The sequence below is a fragment of the Peromyscus californicus genome, unplaced genomic scaffold, assembly GCF_007827085.1.
Source record: "Peromyscus californicus insignis strain IS unplaced genomic scaffold, ASM782708v3 Scaffold_11__1_contigs__length_118956290, whole genome shotgun sequence".
In the NCBI taxonomy this organism is placed as follows: domain Eukaryota; kingdom Metazoa; phylum Chordata; class Mammalia; order Rodentia; family Cricetidae; genus Peromyscus; species Peromyscus californicus.
In genome coordinates this window covers 20848634-20862087 of record NW_026294402.1, presented here as the reverse complement: position 1 = coordinate 20862087, position 13454 = coordinate 20848634, and the positions used below count along the sequence as shown (strand labels likewise).

At 36.3% G+C, this 13454-nt stretch overlaps 1 protein-coding gene across 1 annotated transcript in view; it reads right to left on the bottom strand.

The window, feature by feature from the left end:
• Positions 1-13454, bottom strand: part of Septin7 (septin 7) — a 49865-nt gene that overhangs the window by 24114 nt on the left and 12297 nt on the right. Inside the window, exons 4-5 of the mRNA XM_052755053.1 lie at positions 4840-4940; positions 3170-3304 (exon numbers count right to left, since the gene is read on the bottom strand). Of these exons, the coding sequence (XP_052611013.1) occupies positions 3170-3304; positions 4840-4940 (236 nt within the window). The remainder of the gene's footprint in view (positions 1-3169; positions 3305-4839; positions 4941-13454) is intronic.

Below are 13454 nucleotides of genomic sequence, written 5' to 3'. Positions count from 1 at the left end.
ACACTGCCAGCCGCCACGATGAGAAACAGCATGTGAAGATGCCGGTAAGCCTAGATTAATGGAAATGGATTAATTTAAGCTGTAAGAACAGTTAGCAAGAAGCCTGCCACGGCCATACAGTTTGTAAGCAATATAAGTCTCTGTGTTTACTTGGTCGGGTCTGAGCAGCTGTGGGACTGGCAGGTGAGAGAGATTTGTCCTGACTGTGGGCCAGGCAAGAAAACTTTAGTTACATGGTATCACAAGTTTTAGGAAGAAAGATACTTATAATAGGTATGGCAGGGACTTAGAAATCAGTGTGTGAAGTGTAAACCAAGCTCCTGCAGCTGCAGCACTGGGGAGATGGGGCAACCGGGGGCGGGAGCTCACAGCACATCCCAGGACAGACCGCTTTAGACAGTTGAAATAAGATAAAGTAATACATAAAAACAGGACCAAAGAACACTGAAACCAGTTTAAAAACTAAAGTGTAGGGAAAATGGTAAAAACTTCAATAAAACTTTTAAATGAGTATATAAACATCAGATGCTTACAAATCAACAACAAAAAAAAAAGAAAGAAATTAATTCAACATGTTGATTATATGGTGGTTGTAATTTTTCCTCTATCCATTTAGTTTTCTAAGCATAAATTAATAACAAATTCAAGGTTGGGCAGCTGTTTTGTGTTTTAAGGTAAGGTCCTATATAGCCTAGGCTAGTCTTGAACTTACTATATAGCCAACCCTGAAGTACTGATTCTCATTCCTCTAACTCCCAAATGTTGGGATTACATGCACCAAAATGTTCAGTTGAACAAATTAGTTTTTAAACAATAGAAAGACCTTTACATATAACTTTTAGAAGATAAACCCACATTAAGAGAAAAGATTATTTTACTTCAAAGCCTGTAAAAAAATAAAGGTCAAAGAACAAATATTAATTACACATATTTTCTATATAAAACTCATTGAGTAACACTGATTTTTGTCTTAAAGTGGCAATCAATATTAAAAGGATATAATGGCATTTTAATATCTGAAAGCTAGCTTTTAATAACTGCAGTTACTAAACAGTGAATAAGACAAATAAAGAATAAAAACTGAAATTTAAGTTGCCTAACATCCAGTAAGGACACTAGTAGGTGATTGTGGAAGGTACTAAGACTATGTTGTACAGAATCAAGGGACTCAGAGAAAAGCCTGATGCATTTACCAGATTGTATGCAATTTCAGTCTATAGAGAGCAGGTCATCTGTAATTCCAGATCAAATTCACTGTCTTATTCTTTCCACTAACCTATAAGTATCATGTATCAACAGGAAAAACTCTGCTCCATCTCTAAAAGCTGTTAAGCTGAGCTACTGTTCAGGAATAGGCACAGGAAATAAAAATGTCCCCTGTGACAAACAAGAAATGCCTTAAAGCCATGCACATCATTGAAATCAGAATTTCTTTTCTTAAAAAAAAAGAAAGAAAACAAAACTCTTATTTCCTATGTAATTTTAAGAAATAAAAATTAGCCCCAAAGGATGATAAGAATGTGACTTCTTGAGAATCACTAACACTTGGGAAGAGTCTGAAAGATTTGTTATAAAGTCACTCATTTCTATTAACTGTAGATGGCTTTACTAGGCTGACTTCTAGGAAACTGCTAGTAAAAAGCTAAACTAAGGCCAAGTAGTACTAGCACACACCTTTAATCCCAGCACTTGGGAGGCAGAGGCAGGCGGATCTTTGTGAGTTCGAGGCCAGCCTGTCTACAGAGTGAGTTCCAGGACAGCTATGGCTACATAGAGAAACCCTGTCCCCCCAAAAAACAAAAGCATAAACTCAAGAGCTACCTAAGTGCTCATAAAAAGCTCTATGTACAGTGTGTGACAGTTGGGGGTTTGGTTTTGGTTTCTAAGAAGTGGACAGGGGTGAAGAACTGGCTGTCCTGAAGATTGAATACAGGACCTTGAGCTGAGCTACATCCTAGCCCATGTTTTCTTTTATTTATTTTTATGTATTTTTTTTCTTTTGGTAGGGTCTTGCTATCAACAAAGACACAGCCTAGGCTGGTCCTGAATTTGCAATCTTCTAGCTTCAGCTTTCTAAGTGCTAAGATTACAGGGATGTGCCATCAGAGCCTGCTGGCACATCACATTTCTAAATTTTTACTATGGTTTTATTTTTTTTGAGCCTTATAAGTAGATGTGCTGGCTTAGTGATATAAATGTATAAACTTCTAACAATACTATACCATATTAAGCACAAAAGAAACTTTTCCAACCTTACCACAAAAAATAGTAATTACATATTATGGCTCCCTGTACTACCAGAGTGGAAAATGTGCATCATACTAGGCAAAAGAGATCAAAAAACAACAGGAGGGAATGAGTTTACACTACTCTGAGTACTGGGCGACAACACCACTTAGTTTATGTTATATAACAGTCTAGTTCCTTCTGGTAAAGAGTGGGTAGAATTACAATGATTAGATAGTTAGGTTATGCTGTGACTTATCATCCCCCCCAAAAGACTGATGAAGAGTAATGGAAATATTAATAGCTAATGATGACACATAACTACCCAAAATAGAAGAGTACAGAGTTTTTGTTCCGTTTTTAAAGAAGAGGTTAGTTACTATCAAACAGATCAGATCAGATGAATGTCTTAATACTTAAGTCTGAACTACTAAAAGAGGATAATACTGATGTAAACACAGTAATCTGCATATTAAAGTGTAATGAACCACTTAGAAAGAAACAGCATAAGAAAGCAGTTAGCACTTAAGCTTTGTTTCTATTATTATTACCTTTTCTGTTAGGTTTATAGTAAATTTCCTTGTCTGTAAGTTGTTACCTTGGGGTTTCTTAGAATCTCCATAAACTCAATAAGTACTGCTGCCTTTCTGATAGCTCAACAAATCAAAAAGCATGGTTTCTAACTTGCTCTTACAAAAGCATAGTTAAAACAAAAACTTCAAAAAACTATTAGTTATAAGATCTCAAAAATCTGCCTGGAAATTGGAAACTCTTCTTTTTATGAAGCAGATGCTACCTAGGTCTTAAACAGGTTGTTCCAAGCCCCTTTTACAAGACATTAGGTTCTTTTATAAATGATCTAGTTATATGTACTCCACAGACACATTCTTCTAAAATATTCACACAATATAAACAATGAATAGCAAAGCATCAAGGTACTGACCCATGTCCTGAAGGAGCAATGAAGTATAAACAACACTGAACCCTGTTATCGGGCATCTGACGTCTGTTCACTCGAGATTCTGCATTTAAGTAATCCTCAAATTTACTATCAATGTAGTCGATGACAGGCTGCCAGCTGTACAATGCAGATAAACAGAACAATTAAGTTACAATCCTACAAAGGAATGAACCGTTTGACAATTAAAGGATAATAGTTGTAATTTGATTTAAAATATAATTCACCACTAGAAAACATCTTAAATTGTTCTACATACTGATTTAGAAGTAGGTAAAGTTAGGCTGGGGAGATGGCTCAATTGGTAAACGGCCTGCTTTGAAAGCACAGGGACCTGTGTTCCGACTCAGAACCCATGTAAAAAGCCAGGCATAGTGACCCATGCCTTTGGCCCCAAGCTTGTGGGAAGGTATGGGGCAGAGACAGATGGGTCCCTGAAACTCACTGAGCAGCCAAGCTAGCTAAACTGCTTAGCTTTACCCTGTCTCAAAAACTAAAGGTGTAGAGCAATCAAGGAGACACTAACCTAGACCTTGGGCCTCCACATCTGAATGAACATACACTACATACATACGTATGTGTGAAAACAAGCACATACACACACACACACACAAAATAGATTAAAAAAAACTGCATGAAATATATCTTGATTCATTATTTTTAACTTTCAAATTTAAAATATGAATTGCTCTGTGTCAAAGCAAAGTTCTGGTAATTAATTAGTATATTATTTACATTGATAACTATATCAATGCTAAATATTTTATAATCTGAAAACAATTACATCCACAGTTTTAAATTTCCAAGAAAGATTAAATAATACAAAAACCTCATGATTAGCTTACTGGGTATTTTAAGAGTTGAGAAAAATGTTAATTAACTGCAACTCAGAATCAATATGAAACTCGAAGAAACAGTTTATAAATACAAATATAAGATTACTTTGGACTAGAGTTCCATGAGTGTTTGATTCATCTATAATTTACTGAAAAACCAGAAATCTAAAATATTAGACAAGTTAGGGTGTGATGTAATTTAGATAAACAAAATTTTAGTAAAATGCTTTGTTATAATTATATATATCAGCATAAGAGGTATTATTATACAGCATATATAACAATATTGTTATAGCATATAATAATATATGCTATATAATATATATTATATATAAATTACATATATATGTACACGCACCCACATATACTAATATAAGAGGTAGTAACTCCACTGTATATAAAGAGAAATCAGAGGCTGAAGCAAGAGGATTTAAGTTCTTAACCATCTTGAGACCCAAAGACATCATGTCTCAAAACACCAAAATAGAAAAAAAGACACAGAAACAAAAAAAAAAACAAACCAGTCCAGGTAGAAATATTTTCAAGTAAGAGATACAGCAAAGTTGGTATATGAACCCAAGTCTTAATCATTTAAAACTTAATGATTCTCACTGTTAAGTTTTTTGTTGTTCTAGGTTTTTGTTTCTGTTTATAAGGCAGGGTCTCACTGTGTAGCTCTAGCCTGAACTAGCTATACAGACCATGCCTGCCTCTGCCTCCCAACTGATAAGATTAAAGACATGTGCCATCGCATCTGGGTAATTAACTACACTGGTATTTAAAGTGACCTGGGAAACAATGGGGACAAACATTTCTTACCAATTACTATTATCCACTGCATCTCCAAATCCTGGGGTATCAACTATTGTCAGCAGCAACTGAACGCCACCTTCTTTGATTAAGACTTTGGATTGCTCCACCTGTAAGAATCATTGGTGTAAATGTTAATTATATATTATGTGAGTTGTTTCCTGTAACAAGAGGCAAGGACACTCAAGTTTCTCAAAACCAACTGGAAAGCTGTTTACAAATTAAATCTAACCACCTACATGTTTTCTGTCTCTGTGTGTGTGTGTGTGTGTACACGTATGCATGCAAATGTGCATGGTGTGGACACATATGTTCACATGTGTGCAGGTGCAGGTGTACCTATATGTGCATGGTTGTGGAGGCTCAAGGCTGATGGGGAAGTTCTTCATCAATTGCTCTTCATCTTATGCACTGAGGCAGGGCCTCTCAATTGAACCCAGAACTCACTGACATCACTAGTCTGGCTAGTCACTTTTCTCTGGGCATCCTTTGTCTCTGCCACACTCACTAGGTCTTCACAAGGGTTTTGGATGCAGACTGCAACTCCAGTCCTCACATTAGGATGGAGAGCACTGAGCCGTCTTCCCAGCCCCTACATGACCGAGTAACTAGGATAGCAGTTACTTGAAAGAAAAACACATGTAAATAGTATGACAAACTCATACTTCAAGTGTCTTCAGAAGTTTTAAAGTATTGTAAGAAAAAGAGCCTTAAACTACAGCTTTAGTTCCTGACAGAATTTATGGGTTTTTTGCAAGCCCCAGCTGTATGGCCAAAGGTATATATTATCTGTCCAAAGCAATATGCTGTGATAACTATAAACCACCAACTTTCAGGTGTCTAAAAGAAAGCAATCACTGTTTCAAGGAGCAAAAATACTTTCCCCAGAGGCTCTGATGTATTGGTAAGCTAACTAAAGAAGCCAAGACTTATACTCAAACTTTGAGTGTCAAATGCCTAAAATGACATTAAGACTACCAGACTTAAGGTGGAAATGTGATCAAAGGCATATGAAAAGCAGCTTCAGCAATGTGTTGAATAATTATTGGGTTGATAAAGTTTGATATACTTTTAAGGACTATGCAAATGAGGATGCCTTTTCACTCCCCTCCGGCATTTGTTTATTTCTCCTTCCTCCTTCCTTCCTTCCTTCCTTCCTTCCTTCCTTCCTTCCTTCCTTCCTTTCTTTCTTGGTTTTTCGAGACAAGGTTTCTCTGTGTAGTTTTAGAGCCTGTCCTGGATCTAATTCTGTAGACCAGGTTGGCCTCAAAATCAGAGATCCGCCTGCCTCTGCCTCCCGAGTGCTTGGATTAAAGGCGTGCACCACCACCACCTGGCTCCCTCTGGCATTTCTAACAGACATTTGCTGATCAATAAAGAGACTGTGAAGCTGAGGCTAGGATGTTTGGGCAAGAGTCATTTGCAACAATATTCAATAGCACTTCTGAGGTGACAAAATTGCTTCACCTTTACTGTCCAATACAGCAATTCTTGGTTATGTGGTTACCTATCTCTTGGAATGTTAATGAGTACGATCAAGGAATTGAATATTTAGTTTTATTTCCTGTGAATAAACTTGAATAGCTCACACGTAGCTACCAAACTGAACATTATATGCTTACTGCAATCAGGAGTTTTTTGATAAAAGTAGTTTATTTTCAGAAGTTACTGAAATTGGGGAAAAGAAAGCCAGTAATTCAGACATGCAAGTCTATAGGAAGGCATGTTTCCTATCTCTTAGATAATAAGCCTTGGACTTATCTTGCAGATCATTATTCTTCAAACTGCTTTGATCTTAACTTATATGATCAGTGAAAATTGAGTATCCCAAATATAAACATATTTATCTACTGGCAATCTGAATATTTGAAAGTATTAATTAAATATTAGTAAGTATGAAGTCTATATAGATTAAAAACTAAATACCAATAAACAAGAGTTTTAACTATTCATCAGTGTTATATTATCAAGAAGTTCACACTTTGTAGTTCTTTGGTCAAAGGATAATCTGATCAAATCTACATTTTAAAATATCTTGAATTCATCCTCAGCTCTTTTATAAGAGTTATTTATTGATGATATGTGTCATTAAAAAGAAATAACCAGAGCCAAGAATAACGAATGGCTCAGCAGTTAAGAGGACTTGTTGCCAAGGAACCAAGTTTGGTTACTACCAGTCACACGGAGGCTTACAACTAACTCCACACCCAGGAGACCTGACACCCTCTTTTAAACCTCTGAAGGCACCACGTTACATGGTGTACATACACATCACATACATATAGTAAGACAGATCTACGTCAAACAATTTCTGGCTTTCTTATTAACGAGACCTATTACTCTTTCAGTAATAGTTATATTAACATACCCTAATACGACAGCTTATGTTTTACGACTGTTTGTATTAACAAAGATTAGGTACTGGGCTATAAGTAAAGTGGCAAAGTGATTATTTGGCAATTTCAAGGCCCCAGGTTCAACCCTTAGTACATTTAAAAAAATGTTCAACTTGTTTATTGACTTGGTAAGAAAAATGAAGCTTTTATGTACTTTGATGAGTCTGTCTATAAAGATAGTTTCCATTTCTAGCCTATGAAATTTTGGGTATCCATACGTGATCAAACACAAAGAAGTCAGCAACAAATGGCAAAGATTCAAAAAACATTAACATAAACTAGTGCCATTCATAGGATCCAATTTTACCCTATTATCTGGTTTTGCAAGTATCTTCATGGGATCCATGGAAAACAAACTAATTCAAGCCCAGGAATTTCCACATTCTCTAACCATCTGCTCCAAATGGTCACTTTCCCATGCACTCTTCTTAAGCAGGTCACTTCAGCATGTTTCAAAGCATAACCCATAGTTCTCTAACACTACATGCATAACTTAATGCCAAAGAAACGAAGTTATACAAGAGAATGAAGCAGGGGCATTTTCTACTAGAAACTAAGTAAAACTAAATCTCATATCATTTATGTGTGCTGTTGATTTATTGAGGCATCTTTGGACTCCCTACATCCAACAAATCAAAGATACCACTATTTCTAATATTGTAGCTTTTCAATCTAGGAGCAAGTCAAGCCTTCAATGATTACTATTCAGCTTTATAACCAAAAGGACTACCAAGTACACTAAACTTTTTAATCTAATGTTCTCAAGACATTTATTAACATAAACAAAATGTGTTATTTAATTAACTGCATACCATGCTGAAGAAAAGGTTAAAAATTTCTGTCGAGGGTTTATCCCTTTACCCATACTTCCTTAAGAAGCAGCAGTAAGGCCAAAGCTCTGAAGGGACAGCCTGGTACATCTACTTGGCTCAAAGACAGGAAGCACTCCATTTACTACCTCAAATGTTTCCTTGGGAAACATAAAAAGTGAAAGAGACTGGGTGTGATAGCCTAACACTGTAATCTGAGCAGCCAGGAGGTCAATTACAGGCTAGCATAGGTCTTTGGGAATAAATGCTTCCTTCATAATCATTTCTAAATATCCGCTCTTGTCCTTTCTGCACAGCTCTCACCCATCTTCACTGCTACTGCCTCCCGCCACCACACCACTTCACTAATTCCCAAAAGCATCTTACTAACAGCAGCATTGTTGTTATTTCATATTTCCTATGTTTTCCCACTAGAGATCCTTGAGAACGCTGTGTCCGTCATTACTGTAAACCCACCTAGTACGTAAAGCACTGAAATGTTCATGCAAATGACTGGTTCAAAAGAGGAGTGGTATCTATAAGAACATTTAACTGGGCTCTATGAAAACTTTTCATGAAGTCTATAAATATAAAGCATTTTATTCTAAGAGTATAACCTATTGCTTGTGATTTTTCTCACCTCTATAAATTGCATAGCTACCTAATCTGTTCACAAGACTACTAAAGTGATTTACTAAACTTCACACCAAGAAAACATTTTACAGTACATCAAGATAAATTTGCCAATCAAGAAACTAAGATTGAAATAAACTAAATCTCATATAAAAGATAGTTCCTCCCCAAGAAAACATAGTTCAATCTTACAATGACAAAAAATTCCATTTTTAAAAAACAATAAAAAATGTAAAATAAAATGAAATAATTACATACATATACTATTATATAGTTTGTTAAATAAGTACATGGAGAGTACAACTGTCTATTTTTCCCCTTCATTTAATTTTTATAATCTACTGTGGAAAATATATAAACCAGGACAGAAGTAACATGACACTATTGCATTCAATCTGAAATATCCTTGGAAGTACTAAGGAGAAATACTTCCCTCTCCAACCTTCTCCCCGAGATAAAATGAAAGCAGTTTACAACAATCCAGAAGTATTACAGAGCAAGGATTCTTAAATACTAAACTTTGTGACTACAACAACTTGAGAATTTAAAAGAAATGCAAATTATTTGGATTTTGCCTCCATCTGGTGTACACTCACACTGAGAATCACTAGTATAGAGAAAACCATGCCTGGTGGCTACTCACATCTGGCCATGCTCAGCAGAGGACCTCAGGCCAATATAGGAGGTTAGGAATTAATCTCAGAGTTCAAGTGAGACCTTCACTTGAATCAGAGCCACTGAGGAACAGAGACCTCAGAATCAGTTCTTTATTAGTTTAAATACTTAGTAATCTTCCAAGACTATGAATGTCAACAGATCTCTCCCGGAAAACACAAGTCTACTATAAATGTAACATTCAGGAAGAAGACTATGACACTGCCTATTATTTAAGGTTTTACTCTTTGGCCACATCATAGGAGAGGATTTTTCCTTTATTTTCTGACAACTAGAAATGTTCTAAAAATCCTTCAGGTCACAAAAGTCACAGACATTTGTCTTTCAAAACTCTGGACAGTATGCCTATATTGGTCTCTATGTATGAAATGTGATATAATAAGGGTAGATCAATCCCTCTACTGAGACTATTTATTACTTCAAGATCATCTGCTAGACTACTGGACTGCTGTGGGATGGTCTGTATGTCAAGTGTGTTACTGATTGGTCAATAAATAAAACACTGATTGGCCATTGGCTACGCAGGAAGTATAGGCGGGACAAGGAGGAGAATAAAGCTGGGAAGTGGAAGGCTGAGTCAGAGACACACTGCCAGCCACCACGATGACAAACAGCATGTGAAGATGCCGGTAAGCCACGAGCCATGTGGCAAGGTATAGATTAATAGAAATGGATTAATTTAAGCTGAAAGAACAGTTAGCAAGAAGCCTGACATGGCCATACAGTTTGTAAGCAATATAAGTCTCTGTGTTTACTTGGTCGGGTCTGAAAGGCTGCGGGACTGGCAGGTGAGAGAGATTTGTCCTGACTGTGGGCCAGGCAGGAAAACTCTAGCTACAGGGGTGGGAGAGCCAACAGGCTGCAAAAGATGATCACATTCTAACTATATTCAGGCCTCTTGAATGACTTTTGCCCACATATGTCATGTTCTTCCCTGAGAGTAAATGAGCAAAAGTTACAGCTTTCTAAATAGATTCTAACTGGGAATAAGACATCTGCAATGCTTAAAATGTCAAGGATTCATATGTAGATAAAGAACACCTGAAAATAAGGAAGAAAAAGACAGGAAATACTAAAATGACCAAAGCAGTTCAATGAAACCTAAGTAGCCAATTAGTAAAGCAGACATGCTCAACTGAACTACAAATGGAAAATACATGAAAGCAATCAAGTGTCTTTGTCTTTCCACATTCATATACAACAGGATATTTATATGAGTAAAACACAGAAACCCAAATGTTTATCCAAAACAAAAAAGGACATGCTATGATATATTTCTACACAACAATACTACCCAGCAATGAGAACTAGTACAACAAGCATGAACAAGTGAGAAAAAGAATTCTCGGAGAAAGAAATCTGTTTCAAGAATAAATCCACATGAAGTTCAAGAACATCCAAATTAATCTAGAGAGGTGAGGTGTTTGTCTTTGGGGAGGGAGTGACATAACACTGGAAGAGGAACATATGAGAACTTTCTGGAATGTTGAAAATGTAGTACACATTAACCCAAAATCAGGTTGCCCAGATTTATGGATATATGTGAAAATCCATAATACTTATGCTTATGTTTGTGCCCTTTTTTTCCTCAAAAAGGCCTTTTCATAACAAAGCATTTTCAGAGCAAACTTAGTAAAAAGGACAAAGGAAAAATATGCCACACAATATAGAAAATCAGTGATGGCAACATCTTATGAATCCTTTTTAACAGATGTTTCCTCAATTTGTAGAATAACAGAATAATGAAGACTACAATCTCTCACTGAATATTTTGTCAAATAACATGTTAAACTAGATTTCTTTGTGTTAAGTCCCAAAATTACTATGTTAATATTTTCATCTATTAAAACAGAAGTTACTGGGTGAATGGATAGAGAGCTAAAAATGAGGGGTGGAGAGAAAACAGTCAGTAAAGTATTTGCCACAGGAGCAAAGGGACCTGAATTTGATTCCCCAAAATCCATGTAAAAAAAGCCAGCCATGTGCAGCAATGTGCATTTGCAATCCCAATGCTGGACAGTGGAGACAGGAACACACCTATGGTTCACCAGCCAGGTAACGTAGCCTAAGTAGCAATCTCCCAGCCAGTGGAAGACATGTCTCAAAAAAACAAGGTGATGGCTCCCAAGGAACACCACCTTAGATTGTCATTTAGCAAAACAAACCAGAAGAAAACTGCTAACTTATAAAACTATAGTGTGCTGTTATTCATAAAGTACTAGTAAAGAACAGCTAATCCTTTTTTGAAGAACCGATTAGTCTATTCAACTAACAGTCATTAACCACCTAGAGCATGTGTGTTTGTGTACACATATGTGTATGTGTGTGTCTGTATACAAACAGTCTGGATTTGAAACTTGTCTCATTTATTTATTACATGATCTCAGGGCACAGCCCAGCAATCATATTGGTAAAATGAGATATTACTACCATCTATCACATGGAGTTTTAAGACTTGTAAGAATCAAGTAAATAAACATCTACAGCATCTACAGCAGTATCTGGAAGATGGTAACAGTAACTCAGTGTTTTTTGTGCAGACTTGGAATTAGCTATCTACAAGTTAGAACAATAATGAGAACTCAGAAAATTACCTAACCAAGAATAGTTTTTATAGGTCCATGACAATATCTAGCAGATTATTTTATACCAAATACATCTGAACTTAGAAGTCTATACTGTAGACTTCATTAAAAATTTCCAAGTTTTCTGATCTTGAACATTAAGGCCTACGTTGAAAAAGGTAAGTTTTTCTTCTTTAGGATTAAAATCTTTAATATTAGTCAAAAAATAAGCCATGTAGGCTCACATTCTTAGGAACACTTTTCTGTAGGCAAATTAAAGGTTACATTTTATTCCCTCTCTCAATCAAACAAAGTCTAAATGAGAAATAAAATATTTCTTCATAAAACTACTCCTTAATCAAATGACCAAACTGCACCAGGCACTATGATATGTGTGTTTCTGCCCATCCATCTTGTACAGTGGTCTAATCACTACTTCAAATCCAGCTCTAAACCCGCAGGCCTCAACAATGTGATGTATCTTACTTTACAGCCCACCAATAAGCTTTTAATCAATAGTTGGAACAGTGCAACCAAACAAAAGTATACAGTGATCCACATAAGTACATTTAAATTTTTCAGTAGGCACTTTGAATATGGTTGATACAAAAACAATGAGAGAGCAGGGCAGTGGTGGTGAATGCCTTTAATCTCAGCACGGAGAGTGAAGGCAGAGGCAGGTGGATCTCTGAGTTAGAGGACAGCCCAGGGCTACCCAGAGAAACCCTGTCACAAACAAAACAAAACAAAAGAACAATCCAACAAACATCAACAACAAAAACCAATGAGAAGTTACATTCCTTTCTCCATGCTAAGTGTTCAAAATCTGAAGCACTTTTCACACTTGCAGAATATCTCAATTTGGAATACATTCTTAAAAAAAGCTCAGGAACAACACGTAGCTACAAGCTATTGTGCAAAAGTGCAGATTTAGAGTCTGAGCAGCAGTTCTCAACCTGTGGTCACAACCCCTTTTGGAGTCACATATTAGATATCCTGCATTTCAGATATTTACATTACGAATCAGAATAGTAGCAAAATTACAGTTATGAAGTAGCAATGAAAATAATTTTATGGTTGGGGGGGTCACCACAACATGAGGAACTATATTAAAGGGTCGCAGCATTAGGAAGGTTGAAAGTGATTGAGTCTAGACCTTTTTATAAAGTGTGTTCCGACAACCAGCAGTAGCCACACCACTTGGGGTCCTGTTAGAAATGCAGAAGTCCAGTCCTACCTCAAACATACAAGATCAGGAACTATATTTAGTAAGATCTCAGCTCATCAGCATGCATAATAAGACCAAGAGGTGATAAACTGAACCATATATGGCTTGGCAGTCTGACATAATTACTACTGCCATTTAACTATCTTATGGTACTAACTCACGGCCAATAGTGGAAATGTTTTATATATGGCTGTCCAAAATAAGAACCATTTAGTACATGTGGTTAGCACAAGAGCACTTGAGATATGTATGATGCAATCGAGAAACTGCATTCTAAATTTTATTGGTTCAACCTTAGGCATATGTGCAAAGAGAGTAT